At 32.2% G+C, this 27,018-nt stretch overlaps 2 protein-coding genes and 1 long non-coding RNA gene across 5 annotated transcripts in view; 2 read left to right on the top strand and 1 right to left on the bottom strand.

The window, feature by feature from the left end:
• Positions 1-27,018, bottom strand: part of LOC127705870 (3-oxoacyl-[acyl-carrier-protein] synthase, mitochondrial-like) — a 273,875-nt gene that overhangs the window by 174,683 nt on the left and 72,174 nt on the right. The gene's annotated exons all lie outside the window — the stretch shown is intronic.
• Positions 554-25,034, top strand: LOC127705867 (tRNA (cytosine(38)-C(5))-methyltransferase-like). Its single transcript, XM_052210220.1, has 9 exons — positions 554-692; positions 6,616-6,725; positions 9,262-9,410; positions 10,131-10,242; positions 11,880-11,993; positions 13,311-13,921; positions 15,330-15,387; positions 20,504-20,660; positions 24,699-25,034. Exons 1-9 carry the CDS (start codon positions 617-619, stop codon positions 24,800-24,802), a joined length of 1,491 nt encoding a protein of 496 aa, XP_052066180.1. The 5' UTR covers positions 554-616; the 3' UTR covers positions 24,803-25,034.
• On the top strand, positions 16,421-18,660 carry LOC127705890 (uncharacterized). Its single transcript, XR_007984082.1, has 2 exons — positions 16,421-16,845; positions 17,416-18,660. It is a non-coding gene; the product is annotated as an uncharacterized LOC127705890 (long non-coding RNA).

Raw genomic sequence — 27,018 nt, 5'->3', positions numbered from 1 at the left:
TAAGTTAATTCATTTCAATTGATATTTTATAGTGTGTCTTTCTATGTTGTGATGTTACACTATTGTTTCAGGTAGGGTGAAGGTTGGCGCCTATTAAAACGTTTAAAACCCGCCGCTGCATTTGTTTGCACCTGTCCTAAGTCAGGAAGGAACCTGATGTTCAGTGGTTGTCGTTTGTTGATGTGGTTCATAAGTGTTTCTCGTTTCTCGTTTTTTATATAGATCAGACCGTTGGTTTTCCTGTTTGAATGGTTTTACGCTAGTAATTTTGGGGGCCCTTTATAACTTGCTGTTCGGTGTCAGCCAAGGCTCCGTGTTGAAGGCCGTACTTTGACCTATATAACGGTTTACTTTTATAAATTGTGACTTGGATGGAGAGTTGTCTCATTGGCACTCATACCACATCTTATTATATGACTTTTAGATCCCAACTTCCAAGCAAGGACCGAAGCTCATAAAATAGGCAATCAATAAACGCAAGACTTCGGGAAAGTTCGGCTTGCTTCGGAAGTTGATAAATCCGTCTCGTCCAGTTTGCATTCAAATTTAGAATGAAACTGGTATTTCCGGTTTAAAAAAAATCGCATTTTCAATGATTTTGTAGAAATTATTGAAAATGACAGAACATGCAGAAATAATGAGAGTTTTGGAACTTTATAGTGGTATAGGAGGAATGCATTGTGCACTACAAGGTTCGGTTAGCTTAAATATTGGTCCAATGGTTTACTTTAGTCTTTATCATGTTTATTGAGTAGTATAGGTCCGAGTACACAGTTATTTCGTAGTGCATTTCTTTTAGACAATAAATGATAATTAAAAAAATCCCACCTGCGCTTTCTCAATAATATTTTCACAGTGTGTTGTACTACTTTTGGGACAAATTATATCAAAATTATAGAAAACTTCATTGGCTCTAACTCAAAATATGGACAATTTTATGTTAAGGGGGTCTTGAAATCTCTTGACAGCTTCCGAAGTGCTAATATTTAACCTTTTTCAGCTTGACCAAATCACTACTTTACCTTAAAATTCATGACCCAAATTTTTTTACAGTGTAATTTCATCCCCCTTCTTGCTATTTCAGGCATAAAACATGGAGAAATAAATTTGGAAGGGGTATAAAAAAAATGGCAAGTACATGTAACACACTGTCCACACTAGGGACTATATTTGTGGACAATGAAAATCAAAGGACTATAACTGTGTACTTGGACCAGTAAGGCTGATCCAGTACAGGTTTAGGATCCCAGATTTACCTTACCTGTTAACTACCTGTCAAATCAAATCAAATCAAAGTTTTATTTATTGTCGATATATTGCAAACAAAGTAACACAAGCTGTAGTGAGCCTTTCAAATCGACATTATTATACATACACACAAACAAAATGACATGCAGACAAACATACATGTATAATAAGACATAAGACAGCAAGCAGTCAAGCACATAAGCAAAATAAAATAATACTGTTCATGCAGATAGATTATAAAACCAAAGCAAACTAATTAAGCATAAAAAGCAGCAAAAAAGCCAAGCAAAACTCAAATCATAAAGCACAAAATTTTCTTGCATGCATTACTGTCATTCTAGGTCTGTATTAAATTGGAAAATTGAATTAAAGAAGTTTCCTGTCTGATTTGGTTTGGCAGCTCATTCCATAATTGTGCAGCACTGCAATGTATAACGGAACGATTTTAGCCCATATTTTGTAGTATTTACTCTCGGTATATCAGCTGTATCCTTGGATCAAAAATTATATCGTTAGTTTTTGTCCAGCCTGCGACTTTTGTCGCAGAAAGCTTGACATAGGGATAGTGATGCGGCGGCAGCAGCAGCATCGTTTGCTAACTTCTTAAAAGCTTTATATTTTAGAAGGTGAAAGATCTGGATGCTTCATACTTTGTATATGGATGCCTCATGTTACGAAGTTTCCGTCAGTCACATGTCCAATGTCCTTGACCTCATTTTCATGGTTCAGTGACTACTTGAAAAAAAAGTTAAGATTTTTTGTAATGTTAAATTCTCTCTTATTATAAGTAATAGGATAACTATATTTAGTATGTGCATACCTTGCAAGGTCCTCATGCCCATCAGACAGTTTTCACTTGACCTTGACCTCATTTCATGGATCAGTGAACAAGGTTAAGTTTTGGTGGTCAGTCACATGTCCAATGTCCTTATTTAGTAGATATATGGATCAGTGAACAAGGTTAAGTTTTGGTGGTCAAGTCCATATCTCAGATACTATAAGCAATAGGTCTAGTATATTCGGTGTATGGAAGGACTGTAAGGTGTACATGTCCAACTGGCAGGTGTCATCTGACCTTGACCTCATTTTCATGGTTCAGTGGTTATACATGTAGTTAAGTTTTTGTGTTTTGGTCTGTTTTTCTTATATATACTGTTTGCAATAGGTCTACTATATTCATGATATTTGGTGTATGGAATGATTGTAAGGTGTACATGTCTAGCTGGCAGGTGTCATCTGACCTTGACCTCATTTTCATGGTTCAGTGGTCAAAGTTAAGTTTTTGAGTTTTGGTCATTTTTTCTAATACTATATGCAATAGTTCAACTATATTTGGTGTATGGAAATATTTTATGATCTATATGTCAGTCACGCAGGTTTTATTTGACCTTGACCTCATTTTCAAGGTTCATTGCTCAGTGTTAAGTTTTTGTGTTTTGGTCTGTTTTTCTTAAACTATAAGCAATAGGTCAACTACATTTGTTGTATGGAAGAATTGTTAGCTGTACATGCCTGCCTAGCATGGTTCATCTGACCTTGACCTCATTTTCATGGTTCATTGGTCAATGTTTAGTTTACTTGGTTAATGTTAAGTTTATGTGACAGTTGTAATAAAGCTTTATATTTAGGACTATCAACATAATATCAATGATTAGTAAAGAAGGCGAGACATTTCAGCGTGTGCACTCTTGTGATATTTATTAAGTCATGAAGATAACTTGGACTTTTCTTGTGTACATTTTTAAATGTTTCAATTCCAATGGTTCTGAGTCTGCGAATTTTTAAAGATGGCAATTTAGAAGTCAAAAGTAAACTTTCATAGCTGCTTATTCATGTATATTCCTCATATATGAAACGGAGAGCTCTTTCCCAAATTTTTAAAATTTTTGTGTATTTATTCACTGCAGAAATGCCAAATTACCACACAATAATTAAATTTTGAAAGAATGAAAAAGTAGTAAGCTGTTAGATGTCCCAACCTGTTTAAATATTTGCCAATACATTTAAGAATGTTAAGTTGTCTTGAAGGTTTTTTACAGATTTGTGAGATATGTTTATCAAAATTTAGTTCAGAGTCTATCATTACACCAAGGAGTTAAACATCTTCATCACATGAAATATTATTGCCTTCTAAATCAAAAGTTTAATTCTAATTTTTTGTTTTTTTCCAGTCATTCCCAAGGTTGCCTGATATTGGGCAAAGTCCAGTAAAAATTGGTTTGGTCCAGTTAAGTGATATGGATTACTGGACCAAATGACCAGTAAAATTTTTAGTTTTGTCCAAATCTTATGTATAAATGTCCTGTAAAAAGAGTGGTCCAGTGAAAAAGAATGGTTTACTGGACCAAATGTCCAGTTGAGTTCTCAAAGCCTTGGGAACCACTGTTTTTCCCAATAGCAATGGCCTGGAACTTGTCTGCATTCCCTTTCATTAAATTTTGTGAAAACCATTTTTTCATTTTTGAACTGTCATTGTCAAGTGTTTTAACTAAATTATCTACATTATTGTCACAGTAAGACAGGGTATTGTTATCTGCATAGTTATAAATCATACTGTCTTGAACACAGTAGAAAATATTGTTGATGAAGACATTAAACAACACTGGTCCAAGAATTGACCCTTGGGGGACCCCCTTTAATAATATTTCCCAGTCACTGTAAGTGTTGCTAATCTTTATAAGTTGCCTTCTATTTTCCAGGTAACTTTTAAATAACTTAAACAAGCTATCAGAAACGTCATAAGCCTCCGATTTAAATAAAAGTAAATCGTGGGGCAAACAGTCAAAGGCTTTTGATAGATCCATTAGGATGGCCGCAATATATTTATATTAATCATGTTAATCAAGAGCTTTTTTTCAATCTTCTATAATTTTTAGTAACACTGTTTGACAACTGAAACCAGAACGAAAAGCTGACTAAAGGGGATTAAAATGAAAATTTAGAAATTCTACTAGTTGATCGTGAATTGCTCGCTCATAAAATTTAGAAATAGTTGGCAGTACACTTACCTGTACTGCAGTCAGGGGTACTACTTGTAAAAGTAATTTTTACTTGAAGAAGTAAATATAAGTATATTAATATTTACTTGAAGAAGTAAATATTAATATACTTATATAAGTAAATTTGTATGATACTTATACAAGTGTATTTTATTTACTTGTATAGGTAAATTATTTTTTATACGACCGCAAAACATTTTTTGCGTCGTATAATGCTATGATGTCGGCGTTGTCGTCCGAAGACACATTTGGTTTTCGGACAATAACTTTAGTTTTAGTGAATGGATCTCTATGAATTTTTACCAGAAGGTTCAATACCACAAAAGGAAGGTTGTGATTGATTTTGGGGGTGATGGTACCAACAGTTTAGGAATTAGGGACCAAAAAGGGGCCAAAAACAAGCATTTTTGTAGTTTCTGGACAATAATTTGTGTGTAAGTGCTCTTTTTGTAGAAATTTTTGGTGCCATCCCCCTTTTTGGTCATATTTATAATTCCTACAGCAAATCATCTTTTAGTAAGATTGTTTAAGTTTATATTATTTCCTTTGAAAGAAAAGCCACTGCTTTATCACATTTCATCATTGAAATGTAACAAATATGTTTGAACTTTTCTGAAGTGACTGAGTACAAATACTGTTGAATCATATCTGCTAACTGTCACTATTTGTGGGGGATTTCACCCATGAAAGCACCCAAATCTAAATTTTGAAAGAGCAATTTTGTCCACAATTTAAAACAAAACAATCAATTTTACCATGGCTATAGGATTATAAAAGTATGAAGAAGCAAAAAATCAACTTTAAAATAAATTTGAATATAAAAAAGAAGATGTGGTATGATTGCCAATGAGACAACTCTCCACAAGAGACCAAATGACATAGAAATTAACAACTTGAAGGCCCCTTTCAAGGGTTGTAGTTCTATAAGGAGCCCATTACATTTGCGCGCATTTGGGGATTACTTTTTATGTTTGCATGCAGCTTTTGATTACATTTGTGTGCATTCATTTTACAGGTAACACAGGTAAAATCAAGATAATTCATAATGAATATGTCTATAGTTAATATGAATTTTGAACATATTCTATTTGTAATTTGAATTATATATTTTTCATATTAAATTCTAAAAATTATACAGTGATCGTGAGAAATCCCGTAATAGCTGTAACTTTATTGCCAGAGTATATAGTTTTATAATTTTACATTATAGCCATTTGATAAATGATTTAAGTCAGTTTGTAAAATCGCGTCAAGGCACACACATGAAGTTTCGTATGTAAGAAAAAAATCTGAGGAAAAATCCTTTGTGTGCGATGTATTTACTTTCCATATCGACAGAACACTTAAGTCGGGGGATATTTCATGGAGATGCACCGTAGATAATTGCAAAGGTATTTCACCAGATTCCCCATTTCCTAAGGTGGGCATCACTACCGTCAGCAGAATACAGGCGTTCTACAAACGGCTCGGAATCATTAATTCAAACGGCCCAGAATCATTCCATGCTCACTTGAATAAGCAATTTTATTCAGCACATCCATGTATTTTTGTGCATGCTAGGACATGTAAAATCAGTACTTTTAATCTTTAGATTTCCTATGTTTTTACATTTTTATCGGTATATATATTTCCAGGACTAAGTGCTTGTGCACAATAAAATGGACTTATCCTGCTTGAAAACAGTTAAATAAATAAATGAGTATATCTACCTGTATTTACCGGAGTTTACCTGTAAAAGAATGCACGCAAATATTATCAAAAGCTGCGCACAAACGTAATGATTTTTGCACACAAATGTAATGGTAATGCGCACAAACGTAATGATTTTTGCACGCAAATGGAATGCACCGACTATAAGAATAATCTTACACAAAAAACCACCATAGGCATTTTGAAATGTTGGCAGGTATGTTGAATGGACAAGGTGACAAAATGGATCAGAGACGTTATACCCCTTTGGATCCTCCTACCTCTTATGGTCCTTGGTATATTTTACTGTATTTGTGAAACCATAGAAATATGGTCCTTGTCTCCTTGGTATATTTTTCTGTATTTGTGAACCATAGATCTGTGGTCTGCAAATGCAGGAAAATTTTGCAGCTAGGAGCACCCAAGATAACTGTCTTATTTAGATGTTGTCTGTGTTGTTTAGTCTTTGGTTTTAATTTCCTGTGTAGTGTTTTATTCATTAATAATTTTGTTTGCATTTTAATCTATTGTAGTATTTTAAATGATGTATAATTCTTTCCTGTAAACTGATTAGTTTCAGTGGACTAGTCCAGACTGACTTTTGATTTCTATTTTTTCTATTAATATTTTCAGTTCTGATTCATACAATTTATACAAAACTATGAATATATCTTTACAGACAGTGGCATCAAATATGAAGTGGTAGCAGCAATAGATGTTAATACAACAGCAAACAAGATTTACAGACATAACTTCAAGGGAACATACCTTATAGAAAATGGCATAGAGGTAATACAATGCTGAAACACATATAGGTACTTTATGATACAATACTCTAGTACTTAGAGATAATACATAATACAATATTGTATTACTTAGAGATAATACATAATACAATATTGTAGCACATAGAGATAATACATGATACAATACTGTAGCACATAGAGATAATACATGATACAATACTGTAGCACATAGAGATAATACATAATACAATGCTGTAGCTGTGCCGTAGCACCTAGAGATGATACATAATACAATACTGTAGCACATAGAAATAATACATTTATACAATACTGTAGCACATCGAAATAATACATAATACAATACTGTAGCACTTAGAGGCAGTACACAATACAATACTGTAGAACCTAGAGATAATTCAATACTAAAGCACTTAGAGATAATACATAATACAACACTGTAGAACCTAGAGATAATACAATATGAAAGCACCTACTGGTAATACATGATACAATACTGTTGCACTTAGAGGCAGTACACAATACAATCAGTGTTCTCCCAAGGGCCTTAAAGGACCGCGGGCCCGCAATGTATAATTTTTTACTGTGGTGGTATCGTTCTTATCGCGATGTATTATATTTCTCCGTGGTGCTAAAATTTTCAGTTAAAAAATCGAAAATCGGTAAAGTTTTCAATGACTTGTTAAATCTTTTCCGTGCGGTATAAAATTCCAGGTGAAATTTGACCAGTTCAAACCAGTTCAGATTGTTAACACCACGTGATCGATTTACCTTTATGAGGTTAACCTTTGTTGATTGGATTTAATCGATGTAATTAACACTTGTAAAACGATTCTTTTGTGTTTTAATTAAGAGATCATAACTTTATGATCGAAGATAACTATTTTATGGCTACTCTCACCACCTGACAAGTCCGCAAATACTTTGTACACAAAACGTGTTGACCCGATAGTTGTATGACGGAACACATTTTGCTACGGTACACATTTTGTACATTATAAAGTTGGCTCATTACGTATAATTGACCATTAAACACTTCTCAATACTTCTATAATAGTATTATATGTCTCTGATTAAACTATGGCCAAATTATCTTTAATTTTGACATAGTTTATATTGCATGATATTCCGGTTTCAAACTATCATAGTATCTGTCAACAAGTAATTCAAAGGGGACGGATCACATGACCCAGTTAGTTCACATAGAATACCCAAGATTATTTACAATTAACTGCAATCTATTCTATTTTATAAATAATGCATGACTGTACCTTCAAACTGGATATCTATATCCATATGATAATTAATGAATAACAGAAGTGATTTGCAAATTTTATCCATAAGCACATGTTAAATCTATTTATATCTACTTCCTGTCATTTAGGCGGGAAAATAGGGAGACTTAGTTGTTGACATTGAATAGGGTTACTTATAGATCTATAGAACTAGGATAAATTTATAGATTTAGGAATTCTTTTTAAATGGATCATGACAAAAAAAGATTTAGATTTCAGTGCAGTATTAAGTCTGTATCTATGTTTGATTATCACTAAAGACAAGAAAAGTTAATATTTACATGAAATCTAAGGCAAAATGTTTTGAAATTTATGAAAAATTTCTTTTTATTAAAATTTAAGATAGAAACTGGTTCAAATAATAATACAATATTTATTCTTGTTAATTTTATATCTCCTTATGACAGGAATCCTTTCACAATACAACATCTTTCCTTCTAGAAATAAGAAAGTTTTTTTAAATTGAACATTTTTGTTCTCTTTTGAATGATATTTTATTCTTCTTGATCATTGATTTTATAAAAGATTTAATAACTTTAAATTTAGATGAATATTTTGTAATGTATCATGTTTTATTTACTTTTTAAAAAATATTAAAGTATACATGTCAAACTGTTTATTTATTTACTTCTTTTTTACCAATAATTTTCAATGTCTACATAACACAGTACCACAGCATTAAAACAAAACAGGAGACATAAAAACTACAGTTACTAGAAATATAGCTAAGCGCTGCGATGCGATGGGACACAACTGATTGTATGAATCATTTCATCAAGCAGTCCACACGCGTTACCCTGGTGCTATCCAAAAATCCTGGGGAGAACACTGATACAATACTGTAGAACCTAGAGATAATTCAATACTAAAGCACTTAGAGATAATACATAATACAACACTGTAGAACCTAGAGATAATACAATATGAAAGTACTAACAGGTTATACATAATACAATACTGTAGCACTTAGAGGTGGTGCATAATACAATGACTACCAATTAGAGGTAAGTCCCATCATTCATATTCTATTCTGACACCTTGAGACTAAAACTAGTTTTGATATGAGTTACTGTCCTTGTAAGTGAATAAAACTGGTACACTGTGCATGCAATTGAGAGATAAGTTAAGAAGAAAATTTTCAATTGGTTTTTACCGTAAATAATCAATTATATCAACTTTATGCTCATGTCAGAAAAAAATATGCAAATTAACTTAGAATAAGTCAGTGATAAAAACACTGTAATAATTGTCATCCCATCTTTGTAGAAACTGACAGTAACACAGATTGATCGAATGAAAATTGACATGATACTAATGAGTCCTCCTTGTCAGCCATTCACTAGAGTTGGAAAAAAACTAGATATTGATGATCTCAGGACAAAATCATTTCTTCATCTATTAGATCTGTTACCTCAGTGAGTTTAATCTTTTTCTTCACCGGCTACATTTCAGATCTTTTACCTCATTGAGTTTAATCTTTTTCTTTACCTGCAATGTATCAGATCTATTACACAATGTCATTTTGTAACCTCAGTGAGTTTAATCTTTTTCTTTACTGCAATGTATTAGATCTCTTACCACAGTGAGTTCTGTACTGATTTAATCTGGTGTCACATATAAGATCTGCTACTGCAAGTAGTTTAATCTAATTGTATATTACATTACAATAGATTTTAAGCATTGCAAATAGATATAATATTGAAAAGATGTGTGATTAAAATGTTAGTGATATCAACCCAACAATACAAAAAGCCATCTTGCACTGATTTAAAAAAAAAAATAGATAACTAAACATTGTTTGATTTTGTGATATGTTTTGTCATAACATAAAATTAAATTAGTTGTGCATTAACCATGAAAAGATATAATTGCTGAAATGTACATCTGGTGCAATAAAATTGGAACTTTTAATGTTATTATTATATTCGAGTATATTTCATTTCACAAATATTCATTGTACAAAGAAATGTGTTACACATATATACATGATATATTTATCTATATAAATGCATATACATGTAATAGTTCCACACTCCAAATTTTATCAAATATATGTATTTCCATCATGTTGATTAGGAGTGATTTTTGACTTGATTTATATAAAGCTGAAGAGAAATTTAATTTATTTGTTTCAGACTGACACATTGTCCATCATACATTCTTGTAGAAAATGTGAAAGGATTTGAAGAGTCACAAACTCGAGACTTGCTTATCAAAGCTTTACAGAAATGTCAATTTCATTTACAGGTAATAAGCTTGTGTTCTACTATCCACAGGTTCTTTGTGCCAATCATTTACAGGTAATAAGCTTGTGTTCTACCATCCACAGGTTCTATGTGCCAATCATTTACAGGTAATAAGCTTGTGTTCTACCATCCACAGGTTCTTTGTGCCAATCATTTACAGGTAATAAGCTTGTGTTCTACCATCCACAGGTTCTTTGTGCCAATCATTTACAGGTAATAAGCTTGTGTTCTACCATCCACAGGTTCTTTGTGCCAATCATTTACAGGTAATAAGCTTGTGTTCTACCATCCACAGGTTCTTTGTGCCAATCATATACAGGTAATAAGCTTGTGTTCAACTATCCACAGGTTCTTTGTGCCAATCATTTACAGGTAATAAGCTTGTGTTCTACCATCCACAGGTTCTTTGTGCCAATCATTTACAGGTAATAAGCTTGTGTTCTACCATCCACAGGTTCTTTGTGCCAATCATTTACAGGTAATAAGCTTGTGTTCTACCATCCACAGGTTCTTTGTGCCAATCATATACAGGTAATAAGCTTGTGTTCTACCATCCACAGGTTCTTTGTGCTAATCATTTACAGGTAATAAGCTTGTGATCTACCATCCACAGGTTCTTTGCGCCAATCATTCGATAGTTATTAATAGAAAAACAAAGGATATGGTGTACCCATCCATGACACAAAATCAGTACATGCACAGCAAAATACACGCAAATAAAAAAGCAAAGGAACAGGGCTTTTATTGTTGTTCTTCATCTCATCATCATTAAGACTGTTCTGATGAATCATGTTTAAGTTAAGCTTATTTCCATGTTTACCCCACCCTAAACTATTATCAAAATTTCACAATAAAGTAAAAGTTAGCATAGTAATCACAGCAGTCAATTAAAGCATTACAGTTAAAACATTCTTCTAAAGGCACCATGGTTTAGCAGCATCATTCCATCGAGTATAAAATGAAAATATTTTAATTTTTATTAGGCTTACCTCATGGCTTAACTGGCAAACCACAGGAAAACCATTATATTGTATGGTAGCTTGTATCATGTTTCTTTACTATATGTTTCAATATCATTCTTTGGAAAATGTCTGTACCAAGTCAGGATATGACAATTGTTTTCCATTTGTAATGTTGTCTGTACCAAGTCAGGATATGACAATTGTTTTCCATTTGTAATGTTGTCTGTACCAAGTCAGGATATGACAATTGTTTTCCATTTGTAATGTTGTCTGTACCAAGTCAGGATATGACAATTGTTTTCCATTTGTAATGTTGTCTGTACCAAGTCAGGATATGACAATTGTTTTCCATTTGTAATGTTGGTTGATATAGTGGAGTGTTTGAATTTGTCAGGTTTACTGGACTTCCCCCTTTTAAGTTTACCTTGGTGTTCGGTATTTTTTTAATATATATATTTTGACCTTGTTCGATTAGACAGATTTTGTAAGTTCTTAATTTTGAATCCCCTATGTTATAACTGCATATTTGTTATTCGTGCACTCTTGAAAATAAAATAATGTTTTTACTAGCAATGTTTATGCTTTTTAGTGTTTTAAAAAAAAATAATTATGATTCACTGTCATCAATAAGGAAAATTTCACATCTTATAATGTACATGTTTTCTTATTACAACAGGAATACATGTTGACACCATTACAATTTGGGATACCAAACTCAAGACTGAGGTACTACATGATTGCCAAAAGACTTCCAGTTAATCCAAATTATTTATGGTCAAATACTGAACAGGTTCTTACTTTTATTTTGCATCTTAATCACTTAAAGTATGATGAGTGTCAAAATGTAAGCAATAGATAATTCATTTTTAAAAATTAAATAGTACAATTAACAATGCAATTCTTTTCTATGTATTCCTTTTGATATGTGCATCTACAGACAGTAATTCCTACTTTTCTGTTCATTATTTATTTTAAAGCAATAGAGATATTTTACACAATTTTCAGTTACAATTGGATCTTTCTGAACTACATCTGTTTAACATACCATTTATGCTAACCCACAATATTGATTAACATGGAATAGCCCTTACAGAATTACATATTTTTTTCATCAAAAATAGATATTTCAGCTGACAAAAGGTAATAAATATAAAAATAGCTTATGAGACACTATCATAACTATAGTAACAAACACAAGTTGACGTTCGAAAATACATTTGTGTCTTAGAATTTCTTGTATGTATAACAAAGGTAGAATCTTTTTGTAGAAAATTGATGGCCCTGAAAAGTTCCGTTTATAAAAGATATTATCGGCACTAGATGCATGTCCAAAGCCTTGTTTCCTCGTCACTCAATGGACTTCTTGTAATGTGAACGTTGCCATTTTGTTTACTTACGCCTGTGACATCATTTTCATGCGAGATAACTCATGGTGAATAATAGGGTTATTCACTGCTGGTGTAAATTTTAAGGGTTATCCGTCCTTCCTTGCAATTAAATGAAAATTAACTGAATTATTCTATGTCACGTGATAACGTGTTACCCAATTGAATTGTTTATAATATATGTAAGATATAATAATAGGTAATAAATATAAAAATGGCTAATGAGACACTATCATTAAAACAGATATCCAATACATAATATTGGTTTTTTATGGCAGATTTCCTGAGGAAATGTTTTTTTATTTTGACTGACAATTTTGTTTTTTTCCATCACAGAGTTGCAAGACACTTTGAACATTTTGATTTTTTACAGATATAAATATGGGGTGAATGTCCATGTGACAGCAATATACCTGCCAGTAAATATGTCTACTCCAATGAAAACTTTATTTATTTATACTGCAAACAAGGATATTTTCTAGGGAAGTTTATTTTTGCCAATTTCAATGCATAAACGAGTTGAGTGGTGTAAAATTTGCATGTTGAATGATAAGTGCTCCCTTCTAATCAGTATGGTTGAATTTTACATACCATTCACACAAGGAATATTTTCAGGCATTTTTGTGATTAAGAAACAAACGAAAATATCAGACACAATAATTTCAATGAACAAATTGTATGATATTTTATAATTTTCATTTATTTTTATACATGTTTTACAGCTTTGTTACTCAGTACCTAGTGTTGTGCAACCTTACTTAAGGTACAAAATACTTTGTGACACAGAAAAGAGATGCTACCATACTGACAAAGGAGCGAATCCTGACACGATCTCAATGCTCACCAGCAAAAAAGAAGAAACAAATAGTCTATCACAGAGCTCAGACTGTGAAAATATGTCAGAATCCAAATTAGATGAATGTACTGGGTGTTCTAAAAATATATGTGAAGAGGAAGACTGGATGTTTGTCAGTCATAATGATGGAGAAGGTGATAGCTCGAAAACAAATGAGGACCAAGTGTTGGCTAAAAGATTAAAAACCAAACATTCATGTGATACAGAAGAAGAAAAACATTCAAATGAAGATGATTTGAAACAATTGTGTTGCATGTGTGACAATGAAAACAGATTAATGGATGAGAGTCAGTTGTTGAGACAGGATGATGAAACAGAGGTTTATCATGGTAAATGTCTACAACTGCAGCATTTTCTGGAGAAACAGTCGGCAGAATACTTTAACAAATACAAATTACCTGACAAAGATCTGAAGAGGTTTATTGTAATGGATGTTGTGTTTCCATGTATAAGGAAAACTATCTGCTTTACCAAAAGGTAATATGATTCAATGTATATAAAAAGATGTAAGGTAGCAACACAACAATACTACAAATCCAAAAAGGAGCTTATAATACTTAATAGTTATCAAGCCTTAACTAATTTTGCAAAGGATTATTTCTTTTAATCAAACTCAATAGGCAGGGGCCTGTAAGTCAGTTCTTGATATTTTGGTGGGAGGCCTGTGTTACTTTTGAAAGAGGAAGAAGTCTGCTTGCAAGCTATAGCTATATGTGAACTGCATCTCTGAAGTACTGACAGAAATAGTTCAATAAATATAAACCAATCTCCCTTTCATAATCGATGGATAGAAAAAGTTGAGAGGGTTGTGGTACAAGTTTTGAATTAAAAATTTTTTTTTATGATGAATTCATTGTCTTAATGTATGTCATTATCATACTTTTCAGCAATCAGATATACAAAACTGCAGGAAATTGTATTTTGGTTCATTGTGTACATATAATCAGACAAAAAAAGTGTGGGAAATCATATTCCCTTTTATGATGTTTAATGAAATAATGAAAAATCCGGAGAAAAAAGAAAAAAATGGAACCAATTTCTGCACAAATGAAAAATAAAATGGAAAAGATTTTGAATTTACTAGTACATTTTTTTGTACATGTATATTGATTTTCTGCTGTTGTGAGGACTTCATCCTGTATTCCTGTATACATGTATATATGACAGATATATTTTACACACATCTTGTAAAGTACTTACACTGTATGGATTTATATACACATTTTTAGAATATAAATTTTTCTCATCATATAACATAAAGCAGGTATTTAAAAATATGAGACTAACTGAGTAACTAATACAATGCAGCCATTGTAGGTTCAGGAAAATGTAGATGTATCTGTACAGTACTAAAAAATAAATTTTGAAGGTGAAAAAAACCTAGTGATTTTTCAAAGTGAATGCTTGTGAATGAATCAAACTGTATATTCAATAGATATTGTATGGCAGGCCATATTTCAGTGTGTTATTGCCATCAATCACACACAATTGTCCTGTTTCTCATTTTCTTCAAATTTACAGTTTTCGGAAAATACTTGTGCTTATGAAGAAGTATTTATATATGATGTAACACTTTTATATGGTATGGCAACGCAAAAGTATTTTTGGTATACAGTTTTGAGGAGAATATGAGGCAATGCCCCTGAAAGGTTCAGCCACATAGGAATTTTTACATTAATTATTATGGTGTTTATATATGTGTATGAAGAAGAAATTTTTGTTAGGCCGTTGTTAAACATAAAACATTTCTTTTTTTCCTACAAAGATCAAGCAAGCCCATTCATATTATAGGAAAGAGGTCTTATTAGTATTTTTCATCTGACACACTGGAATTTCTAGGGGGAACTCTTTATGTCAATGCAATAATAATGATTTCTGATTTCAGGTATGGTCACTATATGGAGGGAGCAGGATCAATTATCCAGATGTCTACAGAGGCTGAGGTAATCAAAAGTTCCCTGTTTAACCCTTTTAATTCAAATAATGCGTTATTTAACAATATACATGTAGGCAACATCAGTGTAACACAGAAAGCAATTTGAGCAAAGCTGATTATTATGTTGTTTTTAGGTAACAAGAAAATTATCACTTTGTTGTAATTCATTGTCATTCATAGGACTGGATTCAGGCAGCTGCTCACACATGAAACGCCACCCTAATGACCCTTAAAGTATATAAAAAATTGTTAAAACAATTAAGTCATGGTCTATTTGCATTGTTATTGTATGCCTTGCCTTCACTTGTTCATTTTAATGTGAACTTTTAAAATTATATGCAAACTATATGGTTCACCTGAACATAGAAATGTGGTCATTTGAAATTAGTACATTCTAAGGTTGTTTACCATCGAGCTCTAGTCACTAAGTACACATGTTTAATGTGAGTGGAACTTTTAAAATTATATGACAAATTACAATTTTGACCCAGATTTCAAGGTTCACTTAACATGGACATAGGATTGTGCAAGCAGGACATGGTTGCTATGAACACATATTCTTGTTCTAAATCAGAGTTATGACAATACAGTCAAGCGAATCTCTGATATCCAGTTTTCATCACTGAAGCATATGTTTAATGATTTAAAGTTGCTTTATACATTATACTTGTAATGGATTTTTAAAGGCAGTGCTTTAATGCCTTTCTAGTTGCCGGGTTAATCCTTCCTTCCGCGATATCCAACTTATCTACGTGGGGGGTCATTAGGCTCCAAGTAGATCCGGAAATGTTGAATTCTCTCCTCTTCTTATTGCGATATAAAATGTTTTTTGTTTCATTTCATTTACATTGGGAAATAGAGAAACGATCATTGTGTTTTGTTAGTTTTAAAAACTTTTGATATATTAGTATTTTGCATTATAAGCAGTCAACCGATTGACAAACTAGAATTATTTGAATTCCGTGTGGAAAGAGCTCGGGTTAATTTCGAGTGTTATCTGCAATCTAGATGTTTATAAATCATTTCAGTCGTTGATATAATAATGAAAGGTCGACTGAACATGAATTATATTATACAATTTAAAGCGCATTTCTGTTTATGCACGTGAACCTGTCTAACGTTATTGTAATTTCGCAGTTATATAAAGTAGCAAATTATCGTTCCTGAATAGGTGGCGCCGTGGTAGCGGATCCTGTTCCTCTACTTCCGGTTTCTGCACTGTGCAACTATTTCAGTTATATTTTTAATTAACGATGCCAAGTACTTGTTGTTGTGTACCTGGATGTCATTTAAGAGGAGGACATGCATTTCCAAATGACTTAAAAAGAAGGAAAAGTTGGATCAACGCTATGGCCCATACGCAGATTGGACGAGAACACGATGATATCGTGGAGTCCATCTCAATCAGCTGTTTTTTGCAAGGCACGTTTTACTGAAAAAGACTACGTGCAGGAAACTATTCATGGTAAAACTCTATTTTCTTTGTGAAATATATAGTTATATATGTAATCGCCATGCGAATAAACCAAAGCCTGTTTACAACCGCAATTATCGTTTTAGAATAAAAGGGGGTGGGTAATTCAAGACGTCATAATTTTTTGGATTACGTTTCAATGTGATCTGTTTGAGATTTTTTGGTGATTGCTACAATTATAATGATTTCTTACAAGAGGTATATCATACTGAGAATTATTTTAGCAGTAATTATGCTAATGTAGTAATGACAGGAATGCATAAGCTATGCCTCATAGACTTTCTTGAAAAATATCAATGACAATGTTAACAGGAACAAAACAATGACATGCTCTCATCTATATTATAGTTATTTAGGTACAAACAATGTACGTTTGTTGCATAAGTCTCTCATTGTTTGTCCTTTGGATTTACATAACATACATTGAATCAGGCAAACATAGTTTTATCCAGATTGTAATGAATAAATCTAGTTAATATTTCGCCAGGTAGTACAAAGTATACATTGCTAATGGAAGTTCATTTAATTATCAAAACACTAATGTTTTATAACCTTTTTCAGGGCGCAAACCCACCATACAGAGACTTAAGTCTACTGCCATTCCCAGCCTATTTTCCTGGACCAAGCAAGAGACTGAATCGTCCGCAAAAAGAAAAATCAGGGCAGTTTCCTGTAAAAACAAAAGAACTAAACTTGATGAATATTGTAGTAGAAATCTAGAGGAAAGTTTTGATTGTAAAGTTGGTTTTCCTGATGAAGTCATTCATACTGCAGAAAGGATTTATGACTGTCCACCACCAACTGCCGAGCTAATGTTGAGCTTCACAGATGGAATTACGCAAACACCATCAATACCTATGTTTTCAGCAGAGAATTTTGAAATGAAGACACGTGACACAGCCATGCATTTTTATACCGGTTTAGAGTTGTATACTAAATTTTTATTTGTTTTGACCACACTTGGTCCAGCAGCACATTGTTTGAGATACATATATTTTCAAATTGATAGGGTGTCAGTTGAAAATCAGTTTTTTTATGACTTTGATGAAATTGAGGCATCATACAACCAACTTTGAACTGCCTAGATTCTAGATTGAATCTAGTGTTAAGAACATTGTGTATACATGGATTGTTTTTATGTCTAAACAGTGGTGTGAGGCTAACACTTGGCCATCTAGTGGTTTAGTCAGGTATTTTTCACCATCCAACTTCAAATTAAAGTTTCCTACGACTTGGATTATTATTGACAGCACAGAATATCCCGTGATAAAACCTAAAGCTCCTAGAGCTCAGGCAACCTTTTCATCAAATAAAAACAGAAACACTGAAAATTCTTGAATGTTCGACACCTGGTGGTTTAGTCAACTATGTCTCTATGTCACATAGAGCGAATTATTGGACTTGGCAAAACATACAAAATTCTAATAAATCCTATGAATGGAACTGAAACAAAACTTTCATCTGAAATAACATTTAGTTGTTTTATGTTGTGTAATTTTAGAACTTGTATTGTGCCAAAGGATGCATAAATAAAAGTGACGCAATGAATTTTGTTCTGATATATATATATTTACAATTACATGCACATGTAAATTGTAATGCATATAAAAATAAGGAGATGTGGTATGATTTTCAGTGAGTTTATCAAACTAAAGTGCATAAGAAATGGGTTTAAGCAGTTACAGGTGTTACTGTCACCGTACAATCTCCAACAATGAGAAAAACTCGTACCCTGTAAAAAATTTCTGAGATCTTACATCTAAGTTTTGTTGTCTCACCTTGACTTTGGTGAATTTTTTATATTTGTTGATGTAAATATAAAAAAGAAGATGTGGTATGATTGCCAATGAGACAACTCTCCACACATGCACAAGAGACCAAATGACACAGAAATTAACAGCTATAGGTCACAGTACGGCCTTCAACAATGAGCAAAGCCCATACTGCACAGTCAGCTATAAAAGGCCCCGAAATGGCAATGTAAAACAATTCAAACAAGAAAACTAACGGCCTATTTTATGTAAAAAAAATGAACAAATATAACAAATATGCAACACATAAACAAACGACAACCACTGAATTACACTTTTACAGGCTCCTGACTTGGGACAGGCACAAACATGTACATACAGAATGTGGCGGGCTTAAACATGTTAGCGGGATCCCAACCCTCCCCCTAACCTGGGACAGTGGTGTAACAGTACAATATAAGAAAGAACTATAAAAATCAGTTGAAAGAGGCTAAACTCATCAGATGGATAAATACAAATACAAGTGGACGTGGTCGGGTAGTTGTACATCCTAACAACAAAAAGACACTAAGTACAGATCTGAGAGTACTCGCAGTTACTGACAGCTAGTTCAAAGCCACTAACAACTGATAAAAAAATCTTGCATCTAAGACTAAATTATCAATCCGTAAGCTCCCTTTAGAATTTTATAAATTTTAGATTTTACATTTCTGAGTTATGGGGTTTTATTCATTAAAAAAGGGGGGATTTTCCAGTTTTTGGACAACAACTCAAAAATGCTTTAAGCAGTTCACATGAAACTTTGGTGAATTATTTATAGCTATTGACGTAATCTCCCTATTGATTTTCATAAATTTCAAATATGACATTGAGAAGAAATTGAACTTTATTTGTTTATAGTGTGGCAACAGATTTATTAAGTATTGCGCAACAGCACAGTGTATTGCACAACAGCAAGAAATCTTTAATTGAATATAAATTCAATTCATATAACCGATTTCAAGTTCATTGACTACATTTATTCAGAAACTATAATATGTCAAATATTTAATTACAATCCAAATTCAGACCTGTATCAAGCTTGAATATTGTGTCCATTTTTGCCCCAGCTGTTCAGGGTTGGACCTCTGCGGGTGTATCCAGCTGCGCTCAGCGAATCAGTTTATTTCTTAATTAAGAACTCCTTTTTTCATTCATAAATTACTTTATGCTTGGAAATATAATTTTGCTTGGAGTTGAAAGAGTTGACATGTTGCAATGTACATTTACTCTACATAGTTCTATGGTACCAAATCAAAAGTTTATATAAAAGAAAGAAGTCAAAGATTTCCCATCATAGTTTAGTTACATACATTTTTTTTGTACCTGAGGTCGTTGAATATAGATCATTTTATAAATAAGGAGATGTGTTATGATTGCCAATGAAAAAACTAAGGATTTTCTTATCCAAGGAATAGATTACCTTAGCCGTATTTGGCACAACTTTTTGGAATTTTGGGTCCTCAATGCTCTTCAACTTTGTTCTTGTTTGGCTTTGTTACTATTTTGATCTGAACGTCACTGATGAGTCTTATGTAGACGAAACACACATCTGGCGTATTAAATTATAATCCTGGTACCTTTGATAACTAATTTGACTATAAACATAGATAAAAAAGGTACAAACTGGACATAATGCACTAGTTCATAAACAAGTGAGAACAATCGCCTTCATATAGTGCTCAGAATATGACATTCATAAAACTTGTTCAATATCATTAGAGAACTCTAAATCTTAAATACTGAAAGCCACCTCTGATAAGTACACTGTACTATGCAAGATAATGATATAAATGGACTTAAAATACACACAACCTGTAATTAACTGCCTTTACAGCGCTTTCGTGCTTTGATTGTAGGATGTTACTAGAGCATGTCAGTTGAAAATGGAGGCTGTAGAAAAGAAAAATAACAAGAATTGGGGAGAAAAAGAAATAGACATAGTGAGAAAATTACAACTGAGATACTTCTCACCAAGGGAGATTGCAAACCTTCTTTGTTTTCCAGAAACATTTGGTAAGTTTAGTTGTAGATCATTGAATGAAAAAATAAGGTTGTACAATATTTTAACCAAACTAGAGGGATTGAAGAATTGATTCAGTTTCGACAGGTTTTCAGTTTATAGAATACAACATATGAGCTGCGTCAGATAGAAATCAACCTTATGCAAGTGCACATATACATGTACATGTATAAGTCTTTGATTGATTTTGGAACATTTAGATACAAATTAAAAGATGAATTTTTGTCTGTTTGTAGGGTTCTTATAACAATTCAATTTTCAAACAGTTACAGACTTTCTGTAGAGATTTTTTTGTCAACCCAAAATAGATTAACAGATGTATTGATATTTATTTGCATAAGGTTGATTTCTATCAGATGCAGCATATATAATGACGTTAGTATAACAGGATTTATGAGCATATTGCCTATGAGACATGCACAAAAAGACGTCAGTATGAGGATCTAAACACCTTTCTCAGTACTCAGCAAGAAAGTATTGGTTCTTTACTTTTACCATTAGCCATGGAACAAAGAAGGAAAAATAAACAACAATTAACATATCAATTCACCAGAAATTTAATAAATAATTCATACAAGCCATAGATTTGTTGGAAATTTTCACATGGCCCATTTCAATTCTAATTGGACAAATTATACGATAATTTAAAAAACTGAAGAGAAGAAAAGTGTGCCATGTTTGTGGCTGTTCTATTTCACCCCATATAAGATGAAGCTAAAAATTTCCAATAAATCTATGGCTTGCATGAATTATTTCTTATATCCTCAAAATTCCCAATCCAAACATTTGTTTTTCTTTGGCTACTCTTTACTGTTAAATCGACAGTTGACATGTCGTAAGTAAATAGTGTGCTGCCATGTTGACCTGCTGAAATCAATAAATGTGCAAATAATGCAATAGAATAGAAAATTAAACTACACCTACCTCAAAACTTAATTTTGATGCAATATTATCCAAATTTGGAATATAAACAGGGACTAAACTTAAATCTTTTTCTCCAGGGGCCAGCTGGGCCCCAAAAATATTTTTTTCAGGGGCCCAGTTGAAATTTTAGGGGCCCAACCAATTTCTATACTAATAAAATAAAACTTATATGTACTTTTCAGTGTTCTCCCCAGGCCCTTAAAGGACCGCGGGCCTGCGATGTATAATTTTTTACTGTGGTGGTATCGTTCTTACCGCGATGTATAATTTTTCTCCGTGGTGCTAAAATTTTCTGGTAAAACAATCCTAAATCGGTAAAGTTTTAAACGACTTGTTAAATCTTTTCCGTGCGGTATAAAATTCCAGGTGAAATTTGACCAGTTCAAACCAGTTCAACACAGATTGTTTACACCACGTGATCGATTTACCTTATGAGGTTAACCTTGTTGATTGGATTTAATCGATGTAATTAACACTTGTAACATGATTCTTTTGTGTTTTAATTAAGAGTTCATAACTTTATGATCACAGATAACTATTTTATGGCTTCACTCTCCACCCAAGCACTGACCTGTGACAAGTCGGAAAATACTTTGTACACAAACAGTGTCTTGACCCGATACTGATAGGAACATTTTTTGTACATCATAATGGTGGCTCATTACGTATAATGGACAACTATACATTTCCCAATTCTTATATTATAGTATTATATGTCTCTGATTAAACCATGGCCAATATCATCTTTTGTTATGACATTGTTATTGCATGTAAGTCGGGTTTCAAACTGTCTGTACATATCACATGACCCAGTTAGTTCACATAGAATATTCAAGTTTATTTACAATTAATTGCAATCTATTATATTTTATAAATAAAATGCATGACTGTACCTTCAAACTGGATATCTATATCCATAATTAATGAATAACAGAAGTAAGCTTGCAAATTTTATCCATAAGCACATGTTAAATCTATTTATATCTACTTCCTCATTTAGGCGGGAAAATAGGGAGACTTAGTTGTTGACATTGAATATGGTTACTTATAGATCTATAGACCAAAGATAAATTTATAGATTTAGGAATTCTTTTTAAATGGTTCATGACAAATAAAGATTTAGATTTTAGGGCAGTATTAAGTCTGTATCTATGTTTGATTATCACCAAAGACAAGGAAGGTTAATATTTACATGAAATCTATGGCAAAATGTTCTAAAATTTATGAAAAATTTCTTTTTATTAAAATCTAAGATAGAAACTGGTTCAAATAATAAAACAATATTTGCAATTGTTCTTGTTAATTTCAAGTCTTCTTATGACAGGAATCCTTTCACATACAACAACTTTTTTCTAGAAACTAGAAAGTTTTTTAAATTGAACATTTTTGTTTTCTTTTGAATGATATTTTTATTATTATTGATTTTGGATTTTATAAAAGATTTAGTTACTTTAAACTCAGATGAATATTTTATTATGAATCATAATTTATTTATTTTAAAAAAATATTAAAGTATACAAACTGTTTTTTTTATTTACTTCTTTTTTACCAATAATTTTCTGAATCAATGTCTACATAACACAGTACCACAGTGTTATAAAACAAAACAAGAGACATAAAAACTACAGTAACTAGAGCTAAGCGACGCAACTGATTGCATGAAATATTTCACCAAGAAGTCCACACGCGTTACCCTGGTGCTATCCAAAAATCCTGGGGAGAACACTGCTTTTCATTTACTAATAAAGCCGTTTTAGGTAATCTATATGTAATGTTTGAGTCTGGTAAAGATTATGTGTGATAACTTTATAATACTTGAATTATTGCCACCAGAAATATATCATAAGATTTGACAAAACTGATTTTAGAACATTTCCCACCAAAATTGTCTCCCTTTAATTTGAACTTTCTGTTGACAATATGGCTGTTTCTATGAATCATTAAATGCTATTTAAATCCAAGCCATCGTTTAATAGTGTTGATCAAAAATATTATTCAAATACTATTTATCGAAAATTGGTTAGCATACTAGATATTTTGATATTGATTTACGAGATTTTGCGTTTCGTTTTTTTCATGAAGAACAAGATGTGTTTACAAGTTTTTGTCAAAAACCGGTTAGTAATGATAGGCAATTCAGATTCAACAGTGTAACGAAAACACTAAAAAATAATGAATTAATCGCAGAAGCTTTAAAAGAGACATAAGAAAACGTTTTAAAAAGAAGGGGTATATGTCAAATCGTTACTTCGCATCATAAACTTAGTTGTCCGACCGGGTTTTGGTTATTTAAATGAACTTATTGGTTTAAGGTAATCCTCCGTTTAATTTTCCCTCTTCGATTAGACAATCGGGTATCCGTTTGGGAACAGTTTTTTGTTTATATTGCGGGGGAAAGGGTAGACATGGGATTCAATGCCAAATATTTTCAGTGGCCATCTGGGCGAACAGGATGATAAATATATTCACCAAGCCGAAAATCTGGTTGCATTGGGTGACTGGGCGACTGTTAAGTTTAGTCCCTGATAAACCTAACAGAATAATCTTCAGCTTAAGAATTTTATTTGTCTGACATCACATCTTAAAATGACGTTAACATGAAAAGAGTATTCATGGAATTTTATTTTATCTTAATTTTGTACATTTTTCCAAGCTCTAATGCATTAATTCTTTTTGTAATGCATTAGAATAAGAATATCTGTTTTGTATATTATTTTTTTTCGATTTTAACACAGCGAAATAGACATGGTGTTTGCACATAGGTTACAATGCTAGTGGATTTACGTGGGAGGTAATTTGTAATAGCCATTAATATGTACATCTCTGAGTCTGCGCTAAGTATAGATATATAGAGAATTTTATCACAAAACGAAAGAAGCACATCATATTAGCACTGATAAGAATTAGGATTTAGCGATACGAACCCTAAAAAAACTGCGTGTAAACTAAGATTCTCTGTAAGAGTGTAAGTAAATGTTTATTGCAGAATTGTTTCCTAAAATGGTTGCATGTAAGTACAGACTGTTAAAAAAAACAACATTACAGCATCATAAAATATTTTTTGTTATTTTGTATTTGTAGTTATTTTTTCATTTCTATGATTTTAGATTTCCCTGAAGATGTTTCCACAATACAGAAAAACAGAGTACTCGGGAACAGTCTAAATGTACATGTAGTTTCTTACCTGATTAGACTCCTGACAATGAAATGATCAGCATCAGAGTACATATGATTTTCACATTTTGTGACATACCTGTGAATCTCCTTTCATTTGACTGCTGAAGTGATTTTAAAAGTAGTCCTCATATAAGTAAGGTCTAATACATCAGACTTGGTACTCAGCCAAACATTAGTTTATTGTTTTCCATGGTGTTTGAATTGATTGTGTCTTCCTCTGAATCCAGCTGTGATAAAATAAATAAAAATTGTTATTATCAACCTTACTTGTGTTGTTTGTTGTTGTCAGGATAATTAATTTATTAGCCTATCTCTGTGCGTCAGTTTATTTTTATTTCTGCCTGCAAAAAAGCTTAAGATTTGCATATTTAATTATGTCTATCAGTCTTACCACATTTTCACATATGACTGTGGACTTATTTATTCATTGACTATTAAACTTTTCTTTCAGGTACAACACTATAATTTTATAGAACTATTGAAAATAAACCGAAGATGTTCATTTGGACAGGTTTTTGGTTTTAGTTCAATTTTTCATATTACCAGTTGTTGATATTCCCCATATTATTATAGGGTATACAGTACTATACACATGTATGGTCTGTTAAAATAGTCTTTAGTTTACAAGGTAGACATTTTATTTTGTACAACAGGCAGCTGTACATATACCAGAGATGGGTTTTTTTTTCAATTTTTCGGATAGTTTCACTAGAAAGAAATTTCAATTTTCAATTTTCAAACATGTTAATATTTGAGGTTAATGGACTATAAATCCCTCAAACATAACCTAACATTCCTTCAAAATGTCATCCATTGCAAAGCAAAATCCCTGATTATTTCATTGGATATAGAAAACAGGAATTTATCTATATATGTAATCTTAACAAGTTTACCTGCTTTTCTTCATATTATGTATACAGATATTCATATTAAGGCAGCAACTCCTATAAGGAAGTGTCTGAAAACTTTGGTCATGATGGACAAAGTAGGTAGATCTTAGCATTCTGAAGTTTTGTTCTTGTTGAGTTATTTTTGCCAAAGTTGTTGCCCTTGGAAGAGAAAAATTGCTTGAAAATCTCAGTTTCAGCACTTTCTTCTGTTATGCCTCAAACAATTGATAATATATTAGATGTACAGTTATTGCATAAGAAGTTACAGATCAAGTTTGAATTTCTTTTTATTTGAGCTTTTTATACGACCGCAAACAAATTTTTGTGGTCGTATATTGGTATGACGTTGGCGTCGTTGTCGTCTGAAGACGCATTAGTTTTCGCACTCTAACTTTAGTTTAAGTGAATGGATCTCTATAAAATTTTACCATAAGGTTCAATACCACAAAAGGAAGGTGGAGATTGATTTTGGGGGTTATGGTACCAACAGTTAAGGAATTAGGGGCCAAAAAGGGGCCAAAAATAAGCATTTTCTAGTTTCCAGACAATAACTGTGGAATGGTGTATGGATCTCTCTGAAATTATACTACAAGTTTCCATACCACAAAGGGATGGTAAGGATTTGCTTTGGGGGGTTATGGCTCAAACCGTTTAAGAATTAGGGGCAAAAAAGGGGGAAAAACAAGGTTGTCCTGGTTAATGGACAAATACTTTAGTACAAAACATAATTTAAAGCAGTGTAAGGGAGATAAATCAAATACATCATTGAAATTATCTCCCTTACACTGCTTTTAAATTATGTATAAAGTAATGGTTAATGAACAATTAAGATAATTTAAAACAGTGTAAGGGAGGTAATCCAAATACAACGTTTTGGTTACTTCCCTTACACTGCTTTTAAATTATGTTTAAAGAAATGCATATTTATAAAGGAAGACCAGTAAAAATATCTGCAAATGTTGCACCTTTTTTTTTTACAACAAAATCCATATGAAAGATTTGACACTATATTTTAAATTCTATTATAAAATAGATTAAGTTAGCACTATGGTAAATTTAAATGGGTAATTATGGTTGCAAACTCCATTGGAAATTTGAATTGAGATTATGACCATATCTTGAGGGAAAGAATTTTTTGGGGGGAAAAAGGGGGGGGGGGGGTTTAAAGAAACTGTGAGGGGTCAATTTTTCACATTTCAGATTTCAGAAATTAAAAAGAATTATTCTTCAAATATTATTTTTTTTTCAAATTTCAAATATTGAAAAATTTCAAGAAATAATCTTTAATTGGACAGTATGGCGCATTAGATTTGTAAAATCTTTGACCACATTTATTTATTTGTTATGCCGAATCTAACCG

Source organism: Mytilus californianus, unplaced genomic scaffold (assembly GCF_021869535.1).
Source record: "Mytilus californianus isolate M0D057914Y unplaced genomic scaffold, xbMytCali1.0.p SCAF_6, whole genome shotgun sequence".
Taxonomy (NCBI): Eukaryota; Metazoa; Mollusca; class Bivalvia; order Mytilida; family Mytilidae; genus Mytilus; species Mytilus californianus.
This window is presented reverse-complemented; position numbering and strand designations above follow the sequence as displayed.

Bases quoted from the DNA above. Each gene is read 5' to 3' on its own strand.
- LOC127705867 (XM_052210220.1), top strand. From the start codon at position 617: ATGACAGAACATGCAGAAATAATGAGAGTTTTGGAACTTTATAGTGGT. The intron at 13,922-15,329 runs GTAATATGATTC...TTCTGATTTCAG, and splicing joins ACTATCTGCTTTACCAAAAG to GTATGGTCACTATATGGAGG. The intron at 20,661-24,698 runs GTAAGTTTAGTT...CTATGATTTTAG, and splicing joins TTGTTTTCCAGAAACATTTG to ATTTCCCTGAAGATGTTTCC.